Here is a 27,245-nt window from a genome sequence, read left to right as displayed (position 1 = left end):
TATATATATATACATATATATATACATATATATATATATATATATATGTATATATATATGTATATATGTAGTCTCTCTGAAGGCAGCATACTGTGAAAATGCTCAATTTACTACGCTTTAACTTATGACATCTTGTGACAATCTGCTAAAGAACCCCTGTAAAAATGTGTATTTGTTACTTTCAGGAGAAACGAGTAGACTGAGCAGGATGGAAAGCCATGTTTTTTTTTCTTTGCTTTGTTTCTGGCAGTAGGAGAAACACTAAAAATACTGTGATCTCCATGTGACCCCTCGTGCACCCTGAATCATCGACCCGCCCAGCTTGGAACTCCTAAAAATATACTCCTAGAAGGCAGGTGGGTGAATAAAACAGGAGTGAGGGTTCAGAAATTAGAAGTTTCTATATGATTCACAGTAGAGAAATACGTGTCATCAGCATCACCATCATGCTCCCACCCATCGCTGTCATCTCCTGAATTATTACGCAGAAACGTGGCTCCTGTGGCAGATGTCTGATGCCTCAGAGGTCATGAACTCTGAGTGCAGATGCTGATAGAGGAGTGAAAGCAGCTTTGCCTTTGCCTCGGCTCCTTGAGTGACGTTGATCGTGCAGCAGAGAGACAGCGTCCTCCCTTAGAGACCACATGCATGGATTTTCCCCCTTTATATTATATGAAACAAAAAGGGATGGGTGGGGGGTGTTATCTGTAATATCCAGCATCATTATTTGCATTAAGATTTAATCTCATCCTTTTCATAAACTCTGGAGACGTGGTCTTGTGATTAGTAAGAAGCTTTCGGCCGTACGCCAGGGGAAGGTTCCTCTTTTTCGAATCCTGGAAGTGGGGGAGGGTTTAAGCTGAAATTCCCTTTTGCTTCTTTCATAATAAAGCCATTGCTGTTCAGGAGAAAGTTGTGTTTTTGTGTGTGTGCTGGAACGTGTAGCTCTTTTTTTTTGTTTACTAAAGAGCGAAAAGTTGAAAGCATTGCAGGATGTGGGTACAAGATGAGGATGAGGACACTGCGGCTGCAGGTAAGACTCAATAATCTGGCCCTAAAGAGGTGCTGAAGGAGCTAAATAAAAGTTTCAGCGTTTAAAACGTCAGAAAAATAAAATACGTTTACGTTGCGTGGATGTTCATTGTGCAGGTTTTCTAGTTGATGCACATTTATTGTGTTTGATTGTTTACAACAGCTTTTGTTACCAGCTAAATTCTACTGCGTAAAATAAAATAATGCTAAACTTTCACTCACCCTGAATCCTCTGTATAATTAACAAGAATGCAATTCTTATTATTTGCTATATAATTTCAAAAGAAACGCTCCAAAAGGCCCTGCGCACAAAACATGGTCATGCGGTCCAGTTTGGTAGATTTCATTAGAGCAGGTGGGGCCTAGCAGACAGCTATAACCTCCATGACTTTTGATCTCATTGCAGCTAAATCCTTTTTGACCCTCGCACAGCTGTCATGAAGTCGTACAGAGATGAAAAACAGTTTTTCTGCTTTAAAGCTCAGCATTTTAATGTGAGGGTCTGTTGGTAATGACTTGCTTTTGGAGCCGGCCTCTCTGGCAGTGAGTTTCTTACACCTCAGTTTTTAAACAGCTTAAACAAAAGACATATGAGGGATTAATCTGTGACTTTTGGAGGTGCTGCTACACGTGTTGTTTAACCTGCACAAGCAGTGTAGTAGTTTTGGTTTCATAGGTAATGTGCTGCAACAGGAATCACTATTCTGGTCTGACGCTCAGCAAGAAAGAGGATTCTTTATTTGATTTCAACACTGCTGACTCCTTAGTCTGTAGGACAAAGTGAAGTAACAATGGGAAACTTCAGTGAGTCACAGGCCATGGAAAGCGAAAACCTTTAAAGGTTCCTCATGTGATTTCCACTTCCCGTATTCCTCGCAGAGCACAACAACCTCATGGAGTTTCTCTTCTATTCATTCTGATCTTTGGTCGTCTGCCAGTGTCTTTTTTTTTCAGCTGCCATTTCACAATATAAAGTGTCATGTTTTTGCCCGCAGACTCGGATGAAGAGTGTGCTTTCTCCTCCGAAGATGAGGAAGACCTTCAGGTACTGATGTGACTGATACCTTTCACAGGAGGGATCGCTGAGCCCTGCTCAGGCTGGTGTACTGCTAGCTTGATGGAAGGAAAAAATTTGACTGACTCTGGTTTAGAAATCTTCCCCGTGTGCCAAGAGCCTGCTATTATAGAGAAAGGATAAAAATGAAATGACACAAAAATTAAACAAAATTGCCAAATCAAAATGGTCTAAAAAGCGCATAAACGTGATTACGTTGAAACGTAATTTGGCACCTCAGCTGTCTGATAATGGAATAAAATGTGAATAAAAATCAGCTGCGTCAATCTGCCGTTGCTTGATTGATCTCTTTCTTCCGTTTTGCTGGTTGACATTTGATTGCCAGTGGCACATCCTGGAGAAGCAGAGGGACGAAGCCAATCAGAGGCTGTCGGAGTTGGAGGAAGGTGAGACTCTTCACTTCAAATATCAACGTTGTTTACATGTTTTTTAAATGACAGAACTGTGGGACAAATAAATGAGGAGCTTTCGCACAGGAAATTGTTATGAATGTGTTTGTTTTGTGTGTTTTCTGAATGATTGTATCCTCTTCAGTATGCTTATATGAAGAGCTCGTGACTGACCACTGTGCTCTTTATCAGCTTCCAATCAGCTCCTGAAAGAGATCAACGTGCTGGAGATCCAGTTCCAGATAGAGCGCTCCTGCAGGGAGAGCGCTGAGGCACTGGCTCTCACAGTATGTCTGTTAACTACTGGACTCTTTCCTTTCCTTTCCTTTCCTTTCCTTTCCTTTCCTTTCCTTTCCTTTCCTTTCCTTTCCTTTCCCTTCCTTGCACCTGAATCATCAGATCTCTATTTGATCTGGTTTTTCCCCAGGTGACCAAAGAGAACAAAGTCCTGAAGAGAAAGAGCCAGATGTTCATGCCACTCATCGCTGAACTACCTGAGAACCTGCCTGATGTGACCTTTGACCCTGCGGTTAATGGTGATGAGGTGGATGGTGACGAGGTGGATGGTGCCGGAGGGAGCAGCAGCGAGGAGATGCTGCTGCTTGAGAGTCAAGCCAAGATCACAGGTTAGCTGGCACTACCCATAATATGAAAACAGCTATTTTGAAATTAGAATGGGAAAAAATAGAAAATAAAATCTTGTTATTGGCTTTGTTTTGTTTTGTTTTTTGTTCCTGTCATGTGTGTCAGAGCTGCAGGCGTCTGTTGACGGTCTGCTGGCTGAGAAGCTTAAACTGGAGCAACAAGTGGAGGATCTCTCCAGTGAGCAGACGCAGCTCAGAGAGCAGGTAATGTAGACAGTGTTTTTCTATTTGTGGAGTCTGAGCACTTAAAGCAGGGGTGGGGAACTCCAGGCCTCAAGGGCCGGTGTCCTGCAGGTTTTAGATCTCACCCTGGGCAAACACACCTGACTCAAAGGATTAGTTCATTACCAGGCCTCTGGAGAACTTCAAGACATGTTGAGGAGGTCATTTAACCATTTAAATAATCTGTGTTGGATCAAGGACAAATCTAAAACCTGCAAGACCCCCACCCCTGTCTTAAAGAATCCTACCAAACACAGTATGTAAAGATGCCTTAAAGCTACATTCTTTCTAATAGCCAGCAGGGGCCGACTCATCTAGCTATAAAATAAAATGTAATGGAATTAATGGGAAAATGGCCTGTGGCTCCCTTTACCCCGACCCTGAGTAAACACTTTTTCACTCTATGGTCTCAATCATTTGTTTAAAGTCTTATTGAATAATACATGTTGTCCATTTAGCAAATTATGGTTCCAATTAGTGTTCAGGAGGTCAATAAACAGCCTTCTTTCACCCGTTGTGGCTGTTGCAATCTGCTGGTGTGAGCTTGTCGTGCACTTTTTTGATTTTTATCTCCTGGTGCTTTTGCCGTGGCCAGGTTGAAGACATGATTCTGACAGTTTTTACCACGCACAGGAGCTCAAAGATGATTCAGAAGGAGATGTTGAAACAGTATGAATCAGATTCTTTGGAGAAACTTTAAAAAAAGGTTTGCATGACGCTGTAATGAGTGGTGACACCTACCGTCTCTCCCAGCACTCAGAACTGCCCTCGCTCATCAAGTCCAGTTTCAAAAAGCTCAATGCTTTAAAACAAGACTTTGCAAACCAGCGAGTGACATCCATCTTTCATCTACAGTCAAAGGGACTGGCTGCTTTGTGAAAGTGAACCTTACAGCTGCTTCTTTGTTCCAAAAAAACAAATGTAAATCATCAAACCATAAGACTATAACATATCATAAAGTTGAAGTTTGTGTTTTCTCTGTGTATGTTTGTGTGTGTGTGTGTGTGTGTGTGTGTGTGTAGCTTGCTCTGGAGGTTGCAGAGAAGGAGGCCATTCTGAGGAAACTGAACAAACAAAGCAAGACTGTAAATAAACTCAAACGAGGTAAGTCCTGATTAGATGAGACTGAAGACTGAAGATTACTTTCATTATTGATTCACTTAAAAAATCCTTTCATGAATCAACAGACTTGAGATTATTCATTTTTGTGGTTCATTAATTTTTCAGTGTAACAACAGTCCAGCTTTTGAGTGCAATTAAAGGAGCATTTCGCTGAAATTACACACAAACCAACACACACACACACACACACACACACACACACACACACACACCACTTTTTTCTAGTTATGCAATTTTTTTCCCATCTTATAGACATATCTGAGCCATATTTAGTACATTGTGTATTTTTAATTCATAAATGACATTTATCCCAAACCATTATGCAAACAGGAGTCTGCTTGCTTCTAAATCAAAAGCATCATAAATTCGTCATTAATATTTGTTTTGCGTGTCTCCCCCTCCCCCTCGTGTGCACACCCAGTGTCCCAGCTTGTCACCGATGAGTTCACAGAAATGTCTCAGAAGCTGGAGCTGGAGCAGGGCCTCCGGCAACACGCTGAAGTCTTAGCCACCCAGGTGCGAGCGCATGCGTGTGCGTGTATTTGTGTGTGTGTGTGTGTGTTTTCAGCACTGGACAAAACATTTTGTCATATATTCACACCTATATATACTGAGGGTGACAGGTCGTGCCACAGGAACGGGACAAGGAGTGTTAGCGCTGACCTTCGGGCGGGTGTGGGGAACCGACGGACACTCCAGTGAAAGGGGAGGGAGGGGATGCAAACACACCCACCCACACACACACACACACACACGTTTCTGCTGTCGCACCGCAGCTGATGTGGCGGGACAGCACAAGGGGTCTCCATTCATCGTTTCTCACACCGACGACACTTTGGTCAAATGTGCGTCGCCTCTATGAAGAGACAAGACAAAAGCGCACACGCACTTGTACACATTGACGAAAAACATCAATTCACTTAAAAAACACACACATACCCAAGCAGAATACACACAAACACACACACACAGCACAGTTGTTGCAGTCCCAGCTGCTCCCATAATGAAGGGCTTTTCTTTCCCCCAAAAAAAAGCTGTCTCTCTTCCCATTTAGCCCCTCCCTGCGCCATAATTAGTGGTCATCACTGCCGCCGAAGGAGAATAGTGGTCTTTAAGCACAACCTGTCTTCGCCTGACACCTTTATGTTTTGCCGAGCATATAGCAATTGTCGCTTTTGTGCGCAGCCTCCTCCATTTACTGGACAGGCGCACAATGGGCTTCCTCACAGGGGTCCTTACCTGTGAAAAGGACCCCCGACTCTCCACACAATTCAGCCCCTTTACTCTCAATTCATGGTAAAAGACCCCCCTGCGCTGAATGCCTCTTGTGTGCACCACTATTTGTCTGTTTTCATGTGTTTTGAAAACAACAACCATTCACACCTCTCCTATGTGATGCACGGTGGTATAATGATGCGGGGGCCTCAAACAGGAAACGATTTGGAGCTTTTTTTTTTTTCTGTGTGTGCTTCTTTGTTCCTTTGTGTTGCAGTGTGTGTGTGTGTGTTTGTATGTATGAAATAATTGTGCTAATTGCTGTGTGAAAATTGCTCTCTGCTAAAGGGAGCCCACAGATTGAAGCGGTGTAATTTGCAGCGCGGAGCCTCGTGCCACATGCTCCGACACCAAGCTGCTGCTTCAGTTTGTCCCGATAGTAAAAACACAGAAATGAAAACCTCATTTTCTCGCACTTCCTGTTCTCTGATCACGGACCTGCTCTCAAAAAAAATCTAGAAAATCTATCAGAGAGACGCCCATTATAAGCAGAGTGCACCGAGGTCACGTCCCTTGTATTGTTTTGGGGGGAATTAAAGGGTATTAGGGGCAGTTACACACAAAATAACACGTAGCAGGTTTTCTTAGCTGATTTTATTTTGGATCTGGATATTTGTGTCATTTAAATTAACCATCACCACCACACCAGACCATCTCTAAGGTTATAATTATCTCTGTCAGGACACTTCTTTAGGTGTGGTCAGCTTTTTTTTTTGTGTCACTTACAGTGATTTGGTTGGGGAACACATTACAAGATACACTATGTGGACAGATGATATCAACAGCAGCTGCTCAGCTGTGGTCCTGTAATGTAATGCAATGTAACACAGTAGGGTTGGTTCTCGGTTTTGATGTCATTGTTGTTCTTTTCCCATTGTTCATGTTTTGTTTTTGTTTCCTGCCTTTCTTTGTCCTACATGCTTCCACTTCCTGTTTTACTTTGGCAACTGCTTTTCCTTGCGCGTCTCCCGTGCCTTGATTTCCTGTCTCTGTCTTCTCTCTGAATGACTGATCCTTCCTGTGTCTAATTCAACAGTCTGTGTGCATTAGAGGCGGGCTCCTCGATCCAAATATCAATAGCACCGATACCAATGCTGGTATTGGTATTCGATCGATACCAGCATGACACAATTGTGCTAATTGTTGTGGAAAATAAAAACACAGTAATTTAGTGGTTATAAAAATGTGTTCAGAATTAGCATCCAGCTTATAAATCACGACAAACTGCTCTGTCCTACATAAGCTGTCTTTATGGTACTGTTATCGGTATTGGTATCAGCAATCCTGGCTTTGTATTTACTTGGTATCAGATCAATAGTAACATTTGCAGTATTGCGAAGCACGATCATTCTGCACTTCTTTTGGTTACACATGTGCATTACTTCTCTTAACCACTTATCCAAGTTGGGGATAGAGGAGCTTGAGGATCACAGGGGCCCAGCTCACCCTGGACAAGCTGCTGGTTTGTCACATGGTCAACACACGAATACACGAAAGCTCCCAGCCGTTCAGAAGGTTCAAACCAAGAAGGCTCTTGCTGTGAGACAACAGTGCTAACTGTGCCTCCGTTATCTGTTCGAAAACTAATCAAATCTGCTCAAACCCAGCATTTTGCCTATATAACTGTGTGCGCAACTAGCACAACATTAACACATGTCACAAACGCCTGTGCAAAAGAGCAAAAGGTTTGTTTAGAGCACTCTGCTGATTGAGGAGATCTACACAGCAATGATTAAGCACAGCTGGTGTATTCATTTTCCACAGCAGAGAAGAAAGAAGCACATTTTCCAAACGATTCAAGGCAAAGTCTGACATTTTTTTTGTCACAATGCGAGAACAATGATGCTTTGTCTCACAGCAAAATAACCCTGTTCGCATTGCCGCTGCTCTTCAGTGAAGCCGATGAGTAATACGCAACAAAGCTTCCAAGTCATTGTTCAGTCAAACGCTGGTTTGAAAACCACCTGCTGGGAGACAATCAGCAACCAGTCCTTTAGATCTCACTTCATCTTTCCTCTAATTATGGTTCATTGTCAGTGATGTATTTTTTTTCCATTTTCTTAGAAACAAAGAATCCAAATATGTGTTGAAATTGTCAAAGCTCCATTTGTCCCCCATCAGATGATCCTGGAGCAGAAGGCGGCCCAGGCCTCAGAGACAGACCTGAAAATGCAGGTGCAGCTGGAGCAGGCACTGCAACAGATATCCCAACTTAGCACAGCCCTGTGTGACATACAACTCTACTACCAGGACCGGGTGGGTAAACGTGATCACTGAGAGTGTTACGGTAACAGAACATAGTGGAAATAACTGATTTCTTCATCATGCCTCTCCTGTCATCAGTTAAAACAGAGCCAGAGCGCTGTGGAGGAGAGCAGTGCCCTCTCTGAGCTGCAGAACCTGAGAGAGCAGCTGGAGAAGAGCGAGGAGGAGAGGAAGACTTTAGAAACTCAGCTATCTGACGCTAACAGCTTGGTCACCCAGCTCCAGGAAGAAGGTACTCCCTTGTGCCTGAAGATACGACCTTATCTAATCACAACAAAATAACTGTACATGACATGGAATACATTTTAGAAAAGTCTTCTGATGTCTTAGAAATATTCAGGTTCTCTTGAAGCAGTGATCGGAGGTCATCACCTTCAAACGGATGTGCAACCAGTGATTCGCTTCCAGCGTGCCCCTGTGCCTCATCAGTTTGAGCACCGGTGCATTAAAGAGGCTTTTAAGTGTCATCTCAGCTTTTGTTATTTCCCATTCTCTATTCTCTTTCTTTTTAGTGAAAGAGTTACAACAGACACTCAACAGCGATGATAAAAGTGACGAACCAGGAGAGAAAGCCATTCCTGACTCCGTTTCACTGCCTCCTCTCCCTCCTCCGCCTCCTCCACCTCCTCTGCCTCCCACTACTGTTACCAAGTATGAAAAACTAAAGCCATAGCTTCGTCTACTACTAAGAATACAAGTCTAAGTTTCACAGGATGGTTTCAGATATTGAATACACATCAGCTGAGTTAAGTTGGTTGTGATTATGCTGGTGAGGATGATGTTTTAATATTAAATGTCCATATGTAAAACTCAATGGTCGACTGATTTCAGAGACTTAATCCCTTTCTTTGCCTCCCGCTAGCTTTAAGGATTTCCTGAAGAGCAGGAAGAAACATGGTGCCAAGGCTGCTGCTGATTTAAACAGTACGTCTAACCACACGCAACATAACCTTCAGCATAAAGCACTGAGATTTAACAGGGACTCTGCTTTAATCTTAGATTATCGATGAGATCCCTCATCTTGATATATGTCCTGTGTTCTTGGAAAGCATCTTAATTTTTTCAGGCAGTAATTCTACAGCATCTCATCTTTGCATAAAACATTTGATGGAACAAACATACAAAACACGCAAATATACACAGACCCCTGACAGTGCAGTAAATAACACTGATTATGTCTTCATCATGACACCTGTTAGTAGGTGGGAAATATTTGGGTGCAAGTGAACATTTTACCATGAAAGTTGATGCTAGAAGCAGAAAAAATGGGCAAGCGTATGGATTTGAGTGAGTTTGACTGACTGTGATGGCTAGATGACTGGGTCATAACATCTCTAAAATTGCAGCTCTCGTGGGGTGTTCAGAGACTCCAGTGGTCAGTGTCTATCAAAAGCTGTCCAAGGAACAGCGGTGATGCGGTGACAGGCTCATGGATGGCCAAGACTCATTGATTCACATTGAGTGAAGGCTGACCTGTGTAGCTGAAAAAAATAGCTGAAAACGTTCTGATAGAAAGAGAGCATCACAATTTGTTGAGTATCGTCCGCAAAGTCACAGACCAGTCAGGGTGTCCATGCTGACCCATGTCCACCTCTGAAAGTACCAACAATGGGCATGTGAGCATCAGAACTGGAGCGTGGAGCAATGAAAGAAAGTGGCCTGATTTGAGAAATCACATTTTCTTTCACATCACATGGATGACCAGTTGTGTGCATCAGTTACCTGGGTAACACCAGGCACCAGGATGCACTATGGGAAGAAAGCAAGTTGGCGGAGGCAGTGTGATGCACTGGGCAATGTTCTGCTGGAAGACCTCAGGTCCTGTCATCTATGTGAATGTTACTTTGAAATGTACCACCTACCTAAGCATTGTTGCAGACCATGTTCACCCTTTAATGTTAACAGTACTCCCTGATGGCTGTGACCACTTTCAACAGGATAATCTGTCCTGCCACAAAGCAAAAATGATCCAGGAACGGTTTGAGGAGAACAACAATGAATTTGAGGTGTTGACTTGGCCTCCAAATTCCTTAGATGTCAATCCAATCGGGCATCTGTGGGATGTGCTGGACAAACAAGTCCATGGGGGCCCCAAATCACTTTTTACAGGACTTGCAAGATCTGTTGCTCACACAGCTACAGGGTCTAGTGGAGGCCCTGCCTTGATGGGTCAGGACTGTTTTGACATCAAAAGGAGAATATTAGGCAGGCGGTCATAATGTTATACCTAAATAGTGGAAGTTGTCAAAATAGGGACAATACACTACACTGATTTAAAAAAAACTGTCATAGAAGACTAAGAAAGCCATCTCAGCACCAATATTCATTTTCATTACTTAAGAAGCAGCTCCCTTGTTGGACATGAAGGCAAGAGCAGTGGATGAAATGATGGAGAGAATAAAGAAAGGCATCGTCCTGAGACCTATGAAGAGAATACAGGTAGAAAAATCGCACTGTGAATTGACATTTGATATATCAGTGTTTTCCAAAGAAACTGTTAAAAAAGCATAACCTGCAGAAATAAATATAAACTCTGTCTCATAACTACCATCTAACTTCTTCCCACAGGAGGACGACAGTTCCTGGAAGGTCAGTTATCCCGCCGTTGTTCATTTTCTGTTATAACACAGCTGTGATCTGTGTCAGTGACAGATTTTTTTTTTGCAATCCACACTTTTCTTACAGGACCAGAAAAGTGACAACAGAAAGTCAGCCATCCTGGAGTTGAAAGGAATGCTGGTAATAACTATAAAATCAAATTTCACTGTGGGCTGAAAGTCACATCCGTGTTGCAAAAGAAAAAAAAAACCTTACAGCCGTGAGCGATGCATGGCAGCTTGATCTGCTGTGTTTGATCCATCTTTAACTATTTAATACATCAGGACAACATGACGCGTCAGCACCTCCGCAGAGTGCCATCCAGGAGGGGAACTGGCCGAAATGTGGGCGAAGCAGAGCTCCTGATGGTGCTCCAGAGGAGGAGGAGAGCCATGGGAGACAATCAGGAACCACCACCCTCAAATCAACCACAGGGTACACTGACAAGCATGGTGTTTTCTTAACCATATACTATACCTTCACAGTGTGACGCTGGCTAATTATAAATGGCCTGTCTGCCATTAATACATGAATGATTAATGCTTAATTAAGGCTTCAAAGAACAGAGAGTGATTTTTTAAAGGTTTTACAACACTTGTTTTTGGAAAAAAGCATCTATTATCACACAATATCCGATTTTGTTCTATCTAAAACATGAAAACATAGCTGCCAAAACGAATACTGGTTTTGTGCGTGTGCTCCCACACTCAGCAAAATGACAGCTCAGGTGCTTTTATAATCTTATGACCTTCTAGAACTCTTTAATCAGCTTAGATTACAATGAGATCACAATAAATTGATTCTAATTTGTTTATTAGATTGTTTTCTTACATTATTTGTGCTTTCAGGTGCAAAGCACGAGCACAAACAGATGAATACACTTTTTTAGCCTTACAGAACACTCAAAGCTCTTTTAACTACAAGTCACACTTTAACTGTGTGCACTTGAGGCTCTTTATTTACCTCACATCCATGACCAATTTAGATCGCCATTTAACCCAACACGTCTTTGGAGTGTGTGAGGAAGCCTTAGTCTCCAGAGAAAACCTGCTTCAATGGGTTTAACATGCAAGCTCCACACAGAAAAGCCCGACCAAGGATAAACACACGAGTCTTCTTGCTGTGAGGCGACAGTGCTAACCACTCCACCACCATGCCACCAGTTCTGATTGTATGTCTGTGCCAAGGCACTGTCTCTCAAGGCACCCTCTGACTTCTGTGTGTCCTCTGTTGCTTATGTGCACCACATATCATTTCTATGCCAGGTATTTCAAACATAAGGTTGGGGGGACCAGAGTCTCCAATCTGGATTTAGTTCAAATGTTTGTCATATATTAAAATGGGGGCGCATCAACCTGAACTATAAGGGTTAAGTGGATCGGTCTTTGCCTTCCATATGTCCCACTCTGATGTCTCATAAATGCTGTCAGATTGGGCACAAACATTCACTTTGACTCAAAGATGAGTGGAACTTGGTGGTGGACGGTCAGCGTTACTCTGACCTCACAAAACAGCTTTGGACTTTACATGGAGACTTCATTTACCAACTAGACACAATTTCACAGAAATGTCTGATAGTGTAGAACGATGAAGATGTTACCATTTATATCAACCTGCTCTTATCTCAAGACATCGGATCCTGCCGTTTTGTCTGAAGCTGATGATGTCAGAGAAATGCGCACAAAGGGCTAGCGCCTAAACACATCGGCCAGGGCAATACTGGACGTGGGTCCGACAGTGGGTTCTGTTTGATAGGTCGAGACCTGCGAGGAAGTAGGAGTGACAGTGATGCAGATCATCAGTTTGTCAGTGAGCCATTTCTTACCATCTGTTTAGGTTTGCTTTCACTTGCTGTTTATCTTAGCGTTGGAAATATACCCATTAAATCACAAACCCTGCACAGTGAAAAATAATGCATGTGTGTGTTCAATGCACATCAAAACTAACACACCCACTGCATTAAAATGTTTAATAAAGAAGGGTTTCTGTGCATAAATGACAAGCTGGGAGTGACATTTGTCTCGTGATTGCTGTGGGTGGCGTCTTGGCACCAAGACCTAAGGACACCTTTGTGCTTGTCTCCATGTCGCTAGCGGCTTGTGACAAAACTAAAAAGGTCAAAAGTCAACTTCACTGTGGCTACATTTCACATGTGGTAGGGTACTGAATAGGTGACGCTGATTGGTTGTAAAGATCTTCTGTGCTGCTGGGTTGAAGACGTATGCGAGCCAGCCCTTCTGTAGTATTGATGGCTCTGTAGGTACGCATATTTGAAGCATGATTATAACTTAGTCGTCCAAAAATAAATGCACGTGACACGTTTCATTAAACTCAAAGTGTTAGCGCAAATAGCACCTGAGTCTAGGGCAGATGTGAGTGGTCGGTGGCTTACAACCAGGAGGTTAGTTACAAATGCAAAGTGCCTACCAGGATGTAACCAGGACATATGCTTTTAGATGTTTTTCATTAGTTAAAAAAAAGAAGAGAAATTCTAGATGCCAGCTTTTAGTATTTGTTTGCATTAATACTTCTGGTGATCTTCATCCACTTATTTTAAAAAAAGGAAAGAAGTTATGCAAATTCACTGTTAAAAGGGAAAGATACAGACACAAAAGGGAGAAATAACTGGCTCCCTTTCAGGCCGAGAGCCATTTCGCTCCCTCTGACTTACCTATATTTCCTAACCAGAGAAAACCTCTCTATTCTCTACCTGCTTTCAGTGGTTTTAGCCCACCCTTTAGCTCCCATTTTCAGACTCGTGCCTAAAATGAATATGCGGTGATCTCTGTGCAGATGTCCAACCAGGTTTGCTGTGTGTTCCAGCGGCAGGCGACGCTCCCTGGGCAGGTGAGAGCGGCAGCGCCCCTGTGCTCCGGAGGCTGAAGCAGAACCGAGAGAAGAGAGACTCTCGCATCAGAGCATCAGCACTGTTCATCAGTCACCAAGCCTGAGAGCTGTGAGAGGAGGACATGCTGGTTGCTATTATTATTATTATTATTATTATTATTATTATTATTATTGTTATTATGATACTGCAGGTTTATATGACAATAGACCAAAGATGATTGAGCAAACTACGCATGTTTGACTTTAAAAGAATCCATTTGATCTTTACATCTTTGCACTGACTCAGTATTTAAATGCACTGCCTCCTTGGTGTCTTACAACAAACCAGCACTGCCTGACTCTTCTTGAAAATTTTAAATAAAAAACTTTAGCTGTCAGCTCTCTATCCGACAGCAGTTGCTTGTGTTTGTTTTATCTCCTTGAGGGAATCCGAGGGTCAGGATTATATTGTAAACGAACATTAAATTTTGCATTTCCAGCTACAGAAAAACAGAGAAAAGCCTTTTTCAAATGCCGTTTAACCCAGGTCTATAAAAACCTCGTTGCGTGTCAAAGGAAATGGCACTCTTTCAGCCGTATTTAATAGCCAGCATCATCCCTTTCAGAAACTGGAATTTCAGCTGATCTAAGTGCAGAAAATAGATGGAAAATAGCCCGAGCCATTAAAGAAAACACTTGCGTGAATGTGATTGCCTGCTCCTCTCCCAAGGTGTCTGTCTCTTAAAGCTCGATCCAGCAGAAGAATAGTGGCTGCCATTCATTTGGACACATTAAAGCTGTCGCACCGAGAGCCCAGAGGTGCTGCTGAGATAAGAGCCTCGGGTGATCTGTGTGTGTCCCCCCTGAAAGTTTCTTTAAAATGTAGCAGGCTGCCTTTTGTTTTCTCACCTCCACACAGGTCCTGCATATATATCTGCGCATGCATGCATGAATGAATCCATGCACCTTCACACTGTGCTACCTGCCTCCCTGTCTATCTGCGTTTGTTAAAAGCGTTTGAAAAGAGGATGAAATTACTCCCACCTTTGACTTTGACACCATTTTACTGTCTTCACACTGTTTCACATTATATATTTACTTTATTTAGCTCTTTACCAGAAGGTCTGCCTTTTCACTCTTAATCATGCATTTTTTATTGGTTTATACCTCAGTCTCGGAGGTGTCAGGCTTTGAGACATAGTGTGTACTCGCGTCTTTCTAGCTGTTGAATCCATGCACACAAAAGCTCGTGTCTAAGTGCGAGAGAAAGAAATGAAGCCCTCTGAAAAGAATCCTATAGATACAGATGATATTAAAGATGTGTCATTGACTCACACTGAGGTGAGATCCAAATAATATAAATTAATTTTCCTCTTAATGTGTTTTTCTTTAACTATAAATGTGCGCTGATTTCCTTGCAATGAGCTCTAATCGTGGCTGCTATTAAACCCACTTCTAAGTCTACGAATCAAATTTAACTGAGCCAGTGGCCCATTCTTCAGAAACAAACACAGAGATCGGGTCTTCTTGGTTAAAACTAATTTTTGTATTCATCAGCTTCCTACAGGGGAGGCTTAAAAACTGCTTTAAGCTGTGGAATAAAATAATTACACAGATATTGTTCATCTAAAGTATATACAATGTGGCTACTTGGGGACCAAGAGAAACGAGGTTTGACGTCCTACTGCTGCTGATGTCTGTGGTTTGTATATTTAATTAACGGTGGAAATACTTAGAGCACACATTTTCCTCACTTTTTCTTACAGATTTCCCGCCATCATGAGCTATAGTAGGAAAAATGTTGACTTCATAAGGACACATTTGGTCTTACAGCTGTGGAAGTCTGAAACTGCCATAATTAAACACGAATAAATAAAAAACTAAATAAAGAAGTAAAGAATACCCATTAAATAAATCTGCTTCTATTAAAAGCCTCAAAAATATAAAAATGATAAAATCTACATTTTAAATAAATTAATACAACTGAAAATGAAATGTTAATGTCACTAACAGGTGAATTAATGCTAACTCTGAGATTCTATCTCAGCTGTCACGTGGTTGCTGGTCTGCAGCATGACCAACAATCATGCACACTCACACCTACTCTTAATTTAGAATCACCAGTTGACATGAGATGCATGTCTGTGGACTGTGGGAGGAAGCCCATGCAGCCCATACAGAGCGTCCAAACCCGACACAGCTGGCTGGCAGGTTTGTACCACTGTACGCTCGTGCTGTGAGGCTGTAGTGCTAACCACTGCACTGCTGTAACGGTGGAATATAAACATTCATATCACATTTTTGGCGCATTTAATTGCATGTTTGTTTGTTTTTGACCATGCCAGTACAATTTATCACGATTTTGACCTTTATTAAATAGTTGATGTAGTAATTCTTATTTAGAAAGAAATACTTTTTGACTTGATTTCTTAAAGATTGACTTGAACATTTTTGCAAAAATCTTGACTTACTGTATTTTCTTTCACATTTCTATTTTTTTTGTGTATTTTTGTTGTTGGCACAAATAGATGTACATGCTGAAATTTAACATATTATCATAAAAATATATTTGGACGTTTGGAGAGGGTACCCGGAGGACACCCCCCCCCCCCCCCCCCCCCCCCCACACACACACACACACACACACACACACACACATACACACACACAGACACACACAGAGGCACCTGTTCTGGCGTTGCATTACTCCTCCCACCACAGATGGGGCTGTAACTAAACAAGTCTGTCCTTCCGGGCTCTGAGGCCTTTCTTTAGGACTCTCCTCAGCTCGTACTGAAACACCAGGGGGAGGAACTTTGACCAGCGCTAGTTAGCTACCAGCTAGCTGCTCTCTCTATTATTTTCTTATTTTGTGTGCTGTTGCATATGCAGAGCAATGTGGTTTATTTATTTACTGAGCTGGCTGTCGCTGCTCATCCAGATATCCTTCGTCACGTTAGCAATAGGTAAGTGCTTGCTGAAATCCCCCTGCAGCTGTTAGCCTAGTTAGCTCATATTTGCCTGCTAATGCTAGCGGATCAAGTCAGCAGATTAAGGTGCGCCAGCGAGTGATAACTGAGCTCCGCTTTGCCAACAGCTATCGACTCAAAACTAATAATAAAATATGCATGTAAGCCGTGTTAGTGAACGAAGCTGAGTCCTGAAAGCTACCTACTGGCGTCTGGGCTAGTTAGCTTTAAAGGACAGGAAGTTAAGAGGAAGAGCATTGATTAAAAAAAAAAGATATCATTAGATATTTTGTAATGACTACCTTTAAATGTAAACAGACAATCTTTATTAGGTAAATGTTCAAATTTTCTAATTTCAAAGTGTTTTTATTTTGGGCCAGTAGAATCACTTTCTCTTTGTCTTCAACTCCTAATCGATACTAACTGATCAGCCGATTCAGCAGCACAGAGTTCGGCATATTTTTGTAATCTGGTGTGAAGACGGACTCCAACTGCAGGATTCATGCTAATCTAACGTGAAGGCTTTAAATTACGCTCATGTATTTCTGTTTACATCAGAGAGGAGGATGTTAGCGCAGGAGAGGAGCAGCCTACATGTACGAAACTTTTAATGAAGGCTTGGCCCAAAGCCAGAGGTCCGTCCACGTAGACTTTTACCTGGCCACGTAACACCTACTGCATGGCACGCTCAGTCATGTGACCTGAGTGTAATACTGTCAGCAGATGAGAAAATAAAACAGCAAATATTCATGACGTATATTGTTTTCATTTTCAATCAGACAACTCATGAAATGAGTTATCTCATTGTGTCCTCATTTTTTATAGATCAAGGCCAGCGTACGCCAAGCTTAACTGTTTATTAAGTGTTCATTAGTTTTAGAATTATTTGTTTTAATATTTTTGGACATGTAACAGTGTTTGTTATTAATGTTTAAGGACTATAGTTTGAGTAAGTTTAATTGTGTGTGCAAGCTGCAAACACATGGCCTTCAACACACAAAGCCATTACTCATAACTCAGATGCTTGTTCTGATTAATAACGCATAACTCCTATTTAAAAAAAAAATCATACTTTAGCCAATAGTGGTTATAGAAAGCTGTTATATTTAGTGAAAGAAGTACAGACATGTTTTATGTCTTGGCTTCTCCCTCACAGGTAGTATCCAGTTCACACGTATTGACAAGTCTGATCAATTTCCTGTCTGTTTGGCCTTCCTTCCACATGAGCTCAGTAACTGTGGGTCGTGTCAGTGTTGCTCAAATGAACCTACATTATTTGGTCCGTCTTTGTTGCTCTGCCACGGCTGTTCACGGGAGCTAGGTATTGAATGTCGATAAAGCCTTTGCAACAAATCTTGAAAAATATCACATACTCAAAGTTTGCCTTCAGTAAATTTTAGCTGCTCAGGTGTTGACTCCTTTCTCCTCGTGGCTCCAAAACCTAAACTGTACCACCTGCTTTTCCTAAATTTATATGTAAATGTTTTATTTCTTTATTTTTTTAAGCAGAATGATTTACAGCAAAAGCGACAGAACAAATTTAGCAGTCTATAAAAAAAACAAATAAAAACAAAAACAACCCTAAAAGTAACGGTGTCTTAACCCCCCCCCCCCCCCCCCCCCCCCCCCCACCCTTCCCCAAAGTCTTCTTCTTTGGTTGCTCATTACCTTTCATTTTCTCCCAGCTGCTGGCCTCTACTACTTGGCTGAACTAATAGAAGAGTACACAGTAGCCACCAGCCGAATAATAAAGTACATGATACTGGTGAGTATTTGGGTATAACTTAATGATGAGATTGTCTTTAGGTACTTGTTTTAATGATATGCTGTACATGCAGGTCAACAGTGGTTTTTACAGTTTCTGTGGATGTGTCCAGTTCTCTACAGGGGTGCTGGTATGCCTCTATATGTTTGAAGGCTTTCCAATGTTGATGGTGGGAGTCGGCCTCTTCACAAACCTGGTTTATTTTGGACTCCTGCAGACCTTCCCCTACATACTTCTGAGCTCCCCAAACTTCATCCTCTCCTGTGGTAAGCGTAACACGCATTTGCCTTGAATTATTTGGTAAAACTAAGCAAATACAATCTGAATAGGGGGGAAAAGTTAACAAATCAATAAGGATGCCATCTGCTATTAACACTGATCAGCCACAAATGCTTTAACTGTGTTTTATTGATCATATCATTACCAACCAATATTACACTGGAAAGCCTTGAGTTCTGGTAGTGGCCTCCACTGGCAGGATAATGTGCTTCACTGCACAGCAAACACAACAAACAGCCTGAGGTTTTGTTCACAGGGTTGCACTATAAAGCCAGATTAATGGCTTGGCGAGCTGTGTCAAGCTTAAAGAAAAGGTTTTTTGTGTCACAAAAGCGGCTCTCTTTTTCTTGGCTAAATCGCCATGGTAACTCATGCCGAATACTGATTCTTGGTTGGAGCAAAATCATGTTCAATTTCAGATTTAAAAATCACCTGGAAGCGCCGCATTTTTACTGTTTCTTTAATTTAGAGCTCGTTTTAAGTGCATTAAAGATTCTCTGTATGATTTAAATAATTAAATTGTTAAGCTGTACTTTACTACAACTGCTGAGTGAAGCGTAAACTGTGTTTTGCAATGTCACTGGAATGTGCATTTATTAATTTGGTGATGCAGAAAATGTGTAAATGTTGTTGTGCTTGATTTGAATCTGCTGCCAAGTCTCTTTTACTCTACATGAAGTGCAGCTACTCGAACAGAGAACACGCATCAAGAGTACGTGCTCAGTCAAATTAATGTTGCTTTGATCTGCTGACAAGCTTCAAGTCAATTTCTCCTTTATTAGGCATTGGGACAGTACCATTTAGTGGTTTAATTGGATCATTTTATGGTTTCAGAGCTCTAATGTGCAGCTGTCACCTTAGAAAATAAGCACTCAGCATACTCAATGTTAAAATAAATAATTTGAATAAAAATGTTATCATTTTAACACTCTGTGTGACAAATCCCATATGTTGATGTCAATGTTCTGCAACATTAATCTACTATTTGTAAAAAAATTGCATTTTTGATTACCATTTTTATCATCATCATCATCATCATCTAATAATGTCTCTGACTGGAGTAGGTGTCACTCACAGGGATCATTTTGTGCTGAAGAAGAGTCACATGACCTGTGAAATGCTCCTTTGTAACTGAGTGCTGAGGGCCTGAAGCAAACTTAACAGGAGTTTTTATAGCTGCCATTTGTGATAACTGTTGTTGAGCCAGCTAAAGTAAAGAAAGCCTGGCTTTGTCAGACTTCTTGTATAGTACACCCCTCTGGCCTCCAGACTCCCCAGATCCAAATCAAAGGAAACGTATGCAGCATATCCTGAAACAAGCCCAATCCACTTCCCCAACTCTAACTTTCCACTACCAACAGCCCCGTGCCAGGATAGGTCAGAGCTGTTTTGGTGAAACAGTATTTTGCAGGAGGTTTTAATATTTTGGCCTGGTTGCTGTGTGTACATCTAGTCATTTAGTCCTAATATGGACTTCTTACACATTAAACTGTGAGTCAAATGACAGCGTTTGTCAGTGTAATGAGTGTAAATTTTCTCGCTGCAGTGTTGGTGGTGGTGAACCATTACATGGCCTTCCAGTACTTTGCACAAGAGTATTACCCATTCTCAGAGGTAATGTAATCTCAGATTCACAATACTGTGTACAGTTTTGGATATAGATCTTTTTATATTTCTCTTTCTTGTATAATCATGTGCCATTTATGCTCAACTGGACATAGGTGCTTGCCTACTTCACCATCTGCCTGTGGGTGATCCCCTTTGCCTTCTTTGTGTCGCTGTCTGCAGGAGAAAATGTTCTCCCGTCCACCATGCAGCAAGGAGGTAAGTCTCAATCCTGCCGTTGCTTTTAACAGCCCGGCTAGCTCAGTCGGTAGAGCATGAGACTCTTAATCTCAGGGTCGTGGGTTCGAGCCCCACGTTGGGCGTGTTTTTTTTTGCACTTGCTCTTAGTTTCTGAAATACATTGTAAGTTTTTAAAACCTGTTTCCTGCCTTCTATGTGTCAGTGCAGTCAGAGGACTCTTGTTATAAATGACATTTCCTGTTTCCCCCTCCCCCCCTTTTTTTTTAGATGATGTAGTATCTAATTACTTCACCAAGGGCAAACGGGGGAAGAGGTCTGGGATCCTCCTGGTGTTCTCTTTCCTGAAGGAGGCAGTGCTGCCCAGCCGACAGAAAATGTACTGAGGGCTTGAGAGTCTGGGGCGCTGCCTCGGGGGTCGGTGGGGACCTGCGAGTACGTGTTGAAGATCAAAGGGGAAGCAGGAAGGACAGTGGAAATTGTTTCTGGATGGGACTAAAACGACGCTGTGGCCAAATGGGGAAGAAAGGCATGTTAAGAAATAAATAACTTGAAAAAAGGACGGACCAATGAACAGATCAGAGCTTCCTGCTGGACGAGCCCGGCGAGTTTACCCAGGCCACGTCTGTCTGTCTTTGTCTTTCTGTCTGTACTGACTGCCAGCAACACCCACCAGAGACCTCTTTGTGGGGATCCTATGTGTAGCGTGATGCTTTCATGTCAAGTTGGACTCATTTTTTAAAGCTTTAGTAATAAAATATCTACACGTGGGGTTTAAAAAATAACAACCAGAGATAAATACTTGTTTTTCCTTTCTGTCGTACGTGTGTCAAAGGCCTCACACTTCATCTGATTCCATACACAGAGTAGTGTTAAAGATAGGAAGAAATTCTGATGAAGAGGATTTCCTAGATATGAGGCAGATCAGAGGTACTTTATGATTAATTGCTGCTGTCCAAACTTGGATTTTGGTTTAAAAAAATGGCATATTAGTTGCTACAGGTCGCCAAACAAACATTTTAATTAGATTACTTGAAATGAAGAAGTCAAACTGTGGAGAAGTCCTGCTCTGTTTTACAAAGTATGACATGGTATAAACAATATCCCGCCTGGCATATAATATCTCAGAAAATGAATTCAGCAAAGGCACTTGTGAAGGGTCACTTTTAACTATTGAAGTGAGCTACGAGGCACATTTCCTGCACTGGATCTCAGCATGCTCATCAGCATTTGGCCACAGAAACAATAAGATTTGATGTGCTTCTACTCATAAACCACCAGCACTACATATTCCTTTGTTTGTTTTGTTTTTGTTTTGGACTGTTTGTAAGAATTTAAACTGACATACCTGACATCAAAGAGAAATGTAAACACTTGTAGAGATCAAACTTTTGCAGTGACTTTTTTTAAGCTCACTGCTGTTGGGGAGAAAAGCTGCTCAGTGTGGTATAAAGAGACAAACATTAAAAAGGATAAAATTCCTTTTATCAATTCCCCAGTGTGATTCACTGCAGGCTGATATGCTCGCAGCTGTGTAATTAAAAGAGTTTAGTGAAATAACTTTGGATTAAATGGTTATTTTTTTACAGGCTGAAATAAAGGGGACAGAAACACTTACTGATGTTTATTATTTACAGTTAAATCGTGTTATAGCTTCCAGTCTGTTACGTTGTATTTGCACGGTGATGGATTTTCTAACTGCTGTCACGCCCCGACCTGTCAAGTGTGTGTCGGGGCAGATGGCTTTCTTATTTAGATCCCATGTGGCCTAGATCACAGAGTACACCCGGTTGATGCTAGTGTGCACTTTGACCCCCATCAAGGTGTGAAGTGCTCCATGAATTCAAAGGAAGGAGGAGAAAAAATAATGCATGCAGACACACACACACACAAGCCTTCAGCTGACAGGCCACAGCTCAGAGTTCACACTCTAATGCTGTTGACAAGCCCTCACCTGGATCCCGATTCACTTCCCTGGGGGAGATGAGTGAGAGTGCAGGGATACACCTGTGACAGGTGACCCAGTTCACGGAGGTTTTGTCACCTTTCGTTCACCCCTCTGTTCACCCCGCATTTATAAGTTCAGCTTCAGGAGCGGGTGGCATTTTTAATTTTTGTCACTTGCAGCTGAGATTGCGGTGCAGGTGGAAGAGTGGGTTGGCCACCAATCGCAGGTTCAATCCCCCCGGCCCTTCCCACACAGAGTATCTCCTGATCTATGCTGTGGGTGTGAATGATGACGGTTGCTGGCATTTATTTGAAACTCTCAGGTCTAAAAAGTAGACAGGATAAAGAACATTTAACACTCCGGGATGCCTGGATATTCTCAAAGAGAAGGTTCAGTTTTGTGCCTGCTGAAGCTCTTGAAAATCGGCAACGTATCCGTTTTCCCAAATGCTTTTCAATTTCGGGGGGTTGTTTCCAACCAGGGCCCAAAGATTACTAGACACTTTAAATAGTTCCAAAATAAGAAAAATAGCAACAACAGCTTTATGTATTACTTTTTTATTGATATTTTTTACTTAAGTTGATTTAAAAACTATTAAAGGGGACCTTATAACTTTCAAGTTATGAGTACATGTACAGGTAATCCCCTGGAGCAAACGCTCATGTTTCAGAGAATTTCTTTCTGCTCATGCCTCAGTGTGATGTTAATGGGATCAGATATTCCTAATCTAGTCATCTCACTTACATCCATCTGGTTCTGGCCACCAGCTGTCTAAATCTGCTGACGAGGGGCTGCCAATCAGAAGAATGGTGTCCTTAAATGGAGAGGAGCTGAGAACGGCTTGTTTCAGACATGATGATCTGAGGTGCTGCACTAATGTTTAGTATAAGGATTATTATGATCTATGAGTCATGCAAAGCTACCCTAGTAGAGTTCAAGAATGAAAAAATATGAAGCTGGAAATGAGCTTAATAGTTCCACTAAATGTTTTTCACATATGTTGATGTCAAATGTTTCTATTTGAAAAAGCTATTTGACAAACTATAAACATAGTGACACTCAAGCTTTTAATGCATTTCTTCGGAGCCTGTTCCCCAGTTTCAGGTTAAATCTCTTCAGCCAAGACTGGGAAAGTCAGTACTGTCTAAACTCCAGCACCTCAACCAGACACATGGCCACCTCTGTCCAGGGGGAGGTGTTGTGCTCCTGAGGGCATCCTTGATGCTTGACCTCCACGATGTTCTGTGGCTCAAAGTCCTGTGGCCAGGTGATCCTGGAAGGGAAGGCTCTGGGAAACAACACCCTCTCAAGGACATCCAGAGGCAGGTTAGGAGTGGGGCGAGGCGTGCTGTCCCACCTGGTGGTGTACTGAAGTTGCCTGCTGGAGCTGTCCCTCCAAATGGTGACGCTGTCACGGAGGTCGGGTTCTGCGAGGGGTTTCTTTGGCTGGAGGCCTGTGAAGATGCTCCATGGTTTGAAGGGTGGCTTAGGAAGGGTGTTCCTGTCCTCTTTAATGCCTTCAGGCTGCTGCTCCTCACAGTGGGCCTTTGCATGCTTTGACTCACAGCTGCTCTGATCTGCTAAGAAGCACTTGGTGTGATACTTGCTCACCTGCCCCCTGAGGGAGAAATCCTTCAGGAGGGCCACGCCTTTCTTCTTTGCCCACTCAGCCACCTTTTCATCAGTGAGCGTCTAATGATGGAGGGAGAAAGTGCAATCAGCATAAGAAAGCTGTTCATAAAAACCTTGACTCTACTATAATAAAGCCCCCATTTACACTGCAGAGGCCTTCCTGCCTCACGGGAGCCGCAGTTTTATACGTTATGAGCCAGTTTAAGACAAGGCGTTGATAATGTATGTGTATATTCTTTATATTTAAAGAGTATACACATACACATAATATTCTATTTAACTTTCCATGTCATATAAACAAACTCCTATAAACTAACCTTTCTGGTGAGATTATTCTGTTTGGCCATGCCCACAAGATCAGTGTATAAGACCTGAACCAGCACTCTCTCCTTTCTTTCTTTCTCTTTATTCACATGCCACATACAGCTCTTCAGATACCTGCCCACACACACACACACACACACAAAACAAGAGATCTGTTTAAAGGAAGTATGTTTCAACTACAGCAGTTTAAACTTTTATTTTGGTGTGAGCTCGCTCTACCTCGCTACCTTCCTGTGGCACCAGATGCAGGCTGAGTCCAGAGGTGTCTGCCCCAAGCTGTCCTTGGCCAAAACATCTGCTCCGGCCTTCACGAGGATCTCTGCACAGTCGAGAAAGCCCTCAGAGGCGGCCAGGTGCAACGGGGTCTGCCCCAAGTCTGTGGTGCTGGTTTGAAACACCCCCCCCAAAAAACCTCAGCTTTATTTATTATCATCACCATCATAATTATCATCATTGCATCATTATCTCTTTTAAAAAGCTTTTCTTTGGTAATTTGAATGTTGTGTACGCAGCAGCTGAGCGTGAACAATTTCATATTTCTAAAATAACCCAAAATAGAAAATACAGCTGCCTACGCAGCCTTCTTACGCGTTAACGTCGGCATCATGCTCCAGCAGGTATCTGAGACAGGCGCAGGTTCTGGGGAAGCTCTGGTAGGACAGGACCATGTGGAGGGGCCGGCGACCTTGGGAATCACTGCTGTTGATCCACTGTTGCCTGGACTTCACCAGGAGCTGAACATCACCCAACTCGCCATAAAGGCAGGCCACGTGGAGCGGCGGCAGACTCTGGAAGATAACGCTTCTACTCTTAGCACTGCCCTTTAATTTTTGTTTTTATTTTTTAAACTTTTCTTCTAAAATGACCGCCATGCCTTCAAGGTCTTTTATATTTAATTTTATTTTTTACAGAGGACGATTTGATGTCACTGCAGAAAAACGAAAAGGTGTAATTAAGAATATTAATAACAGTTTAGATATTTCAAGTTCAGGGTCCTTGGCCTGGAGAAAATTAAAAATGACTTGATTTTCTTTGCCTGTTTCATCATAGGTAGTGATGTATTTGGAAAGTAATGTTTCTCAAAAATTACATTTTCTCAAAAAAATTTTAAATCCCAAGAATATCATTAGCGTTGTTAAGATAGTTTTGGAATAAGTGTATGAGTGGGTAAAAATTTGATACCTTTTTGTGCAAATGTTTAAGAAAAGACAACATGTTACAGTTTTGCTAATGATATCTTGGTCACAGCTCATTTTTATATACACAAAGCAATGTTTTTCAAAGTTCTTCCAATTGTTGTGACAATTTAAAAATCTTCTTTCAGTCCCTTAAAAAGACAAACTTCTGACTTTTCAATATCAGCAGTTCTAATACTTTGGTCCTAGGAGTCAACAACTAGCTAGCAGACACCAGCTAGCAAGAACTTCTGAGCTGTTCCAGCTGGCTGATTTGGGTAGCTGATTAGCCAGCTGCTGAGCATGGACAAAAGTTTGAATGAGTCCACATAATCTGATCCAAACCAGATAAATGGTTGTTAGGATTATGAGGACGCTCTTGGAAGATTTTCTCCCCTGTAAGGGGCTCCTTTTCCCCAAAAGTCTGAGAACCACTGCTCTAAATCACTTACAATAGCTAGTGATTCACCTTAAGTGTTAATTCTATTTATATTTTAGTTTTCTTTACAAATATATGAATTCCTTTTAGAAATCTGTAATCCCCTCCCTGATTTCTCTTAGTTGTTCTGAATTACCTTTCAGTGTGTTTATTGGCTTGATAGGTATTTTTTTAAAAAAATTCCTTTTAACTCTTCTGTGTAAGGTGATCACGAGTGTTTTGAAATCAACACTTCTCACTCTCTAAGCGTAATATTTTAGGCTAGGTGACAAATCCTCAAGATTTTATGCTTTCGGGTACCCAACACGTTCCTAAATGATGACATCAGAAAAAGTAGAACACATGAATCGCTTTGGAAAACACTAGTTTGCGTCCTTTAACTGCTGGTTAATGTTAGGAATAAGGTTATGGTTAGGGATACAGTTAGGCTTAGGGCTGGAACGTCTATTACCGCGGGACCGTCATTCCACTGGAAGTCAGCCATAACCCGGCGCGGACCATAAGAACGCGGAAGGTCACCTTTCGCTTTCCTCAGGAACGCCGCGGGACGTGATAAAACGTCGGTATGCTACGCCTCGGGAGTGAGAATGGGCTGTTTGAAATATGCCTAAATAATAAAATCTGTTATCATTATTATTAATAATAATGCCTATGTTTTACCTATTTTTCCACAGGATGTTGTAATGTAGAGACAACTACTGCTTTACATTTTCTTATGCACAAAAGTGGTCTTAAGATTTTTGAAAGTCCTAATGTTGATCAGCTGTTAATAACTTTACCTGTTGGTGCAGGGAGAGCTGGTTCTCATTCAGATCACACTTCTCCGGGTTCCCAGGAGCCACAGCTGGGAACATCTGCCTGCTCAGCGCATCATGGGACTGTTTCCTGCAAGATTAATCCACGCAGAAAAAATGCTGTGAGAAGTAAGCCGTGAAACCTCAAATCATCCGAGACATTTAAGCTAAATATTTCCTTACATATCCCCCCTTTTAAAGTTGCTATTAGCCTACTCTTACAAGATATAGTTTTCTATTAAAAATTCGTTACAACGTTTAAAGCGGCTGTTTTGACCAGCCCACGGCGTGAATTTACACTTTAAGTGCATATGCACTGAAAAACAGCACCCAGGCTTTCAGTATTGACAAAGTTTTTACCCTTTTTTACATCTTCCACGTCTCCGTTTTCCGGGCTTGTTGACAGGTTCCATGGTTGCCATGGAAATGTAAGCGGGAAACTAACCCTGCTTTACGACATCCGGCGCAAGAAGGAGAAAAAGCGTTGAATTGTTATATCCGGTAACAATATGTGTTAAATTATTATTTTTAAAACTGTAGTCATGCTTAGACAGTGTTTTTCAACCGATTTAAAGATGTGATGTCACGCGCTGTTCGACACGTGATTTGTATTCAGACCAATGAGTGTATAAAAGTTTTCTACAGTCATTGGTCATTCAAACTTTTTAA

At 41.9% G+C, this 27,245-nt stretch overlaps 3 protein-coding genes and 1 non-coding gene across 5 annotated transcripts; 3 read left to right on the top strand and 1 right to left on the bottom strand.

Moving 5' to 3' along the window:
- The first annotated feature begins 900 nt into the window (after positions 1-900).
- On the top strand, positions 901-13,853 carry shtn2 (shootin 2). 2 transcript variants are annotated; one of them, XM_087836556.1, is made up of 17 exons: positions 901-1,033; positions 2,028-2,077; positions 2,433-2,493; positions 2,689-2,783; positions 2,924-3,122; positions 3,247-3,344; positions 4,385-4,466; positions 4,906-5,000; positions 7,881-8,015; positions 8,103-8,256; positions 8,537-8,675; positions 8,887-8,948; positions 10,366-10,463; positions 10,593-10,613; positions 10,710-10,763; positions 10,907-11,057; positions 13,446-13,853. In XM_087836556.1, the coding sequence occupies exons 1-17, from the start codon at positions 994-996 to the stop codon at positions 13,571-13,573; spliced, it is 1,662 nt and encodes a 553-aa protein (XP_087692682.1). In that variant the 5' UTR covers positions 901-993; the 3' UTR covers positions 13,574-13,853. The 2 variants fall into 2 exon arrangements, with proteins under 2 accessions (XP_087692682.1, XP_087692679.1); XM_087836553.1 differs by having other exon boundaries at positions 13,416-13,853.
- Positions 13,854-16,221: 2,368 nt separating this feature from the next.
- Positions 16,222-21,052, top strand: tex261 (testis expressed 261). The gene is made up of 6 exons (XM_006805509.3): positions 16,222-16,414; positions 18,103-18,182; positions 18,295-18,448; positions 20,008-20,075; positions 20,183-20,285; positions 20,535-21,052. The coding sequence occupies exons 1-6, from the start codon at positions 16,345-16,347 to the stop codon at positions 20,648-20,650; spliced, it is 591 nt and encodes a 196-aa protein (XP_006805572.1). The 5' UTR covers positions 16,222-16,344; the 3' UTR covers positions 20,651-21,052.
- On the top strand, positions 20,317-20,389 carry trnak-cuu (transfer RNA lysine (anticodon CUU)). Its single transcript has one exon. It is a non-coding gene; the product is annotated as a tRNA-Lys (tRNA).
- A 1,692-nt stretch (positions 21,053-22,744) lies between the features above and the next one.
- ankrd53 (ankyrin repeat domain 53) lies at positions 22,745-26,998 on the bottom strand. Its single transcript, XM_006805508.3, has 6 exons — positions 26,937-26,998; positions 26,562-26,667; positions 24,757-24,956; positions 24,388-24,552; positions 24,162-24,282; positions 22,745-23,904 (listed from the first exon to the last, which is right to left on the bottom strand). Exons 1-6 carry the CDS (start codon positions 26,996-26,998, stop codon positions 23,347-23,349), a joined length of 1,212 nt encoding a protein of 403 aa, XP_006805571.3. The 3' UTR covers positions 22,745-23,346.
- Positions 26,999-27,245: the final 247 nt, after the last annotated feature.

Source organism: Neolamprologus brichardi, chromosome 3, assembly GCF_056152115.1.
Source record: "Neolamprologus brichardi isolate AB-2024 chromosome 3, ASM5615211v1, whole genome shotgun sequence".
Taxonomy (NCBI): domain Eukaryota; kingdom Metazoa; phylum Chordata; class Actinopteri; order Cichliformes; family Cichlidae; genus Neolamprologus; species Neolamprologus brichardi.
Note: the sequence above shows the minus strand (reverse complement) of the source record. Positions and strands in the feature narration are given on the sequence as shown.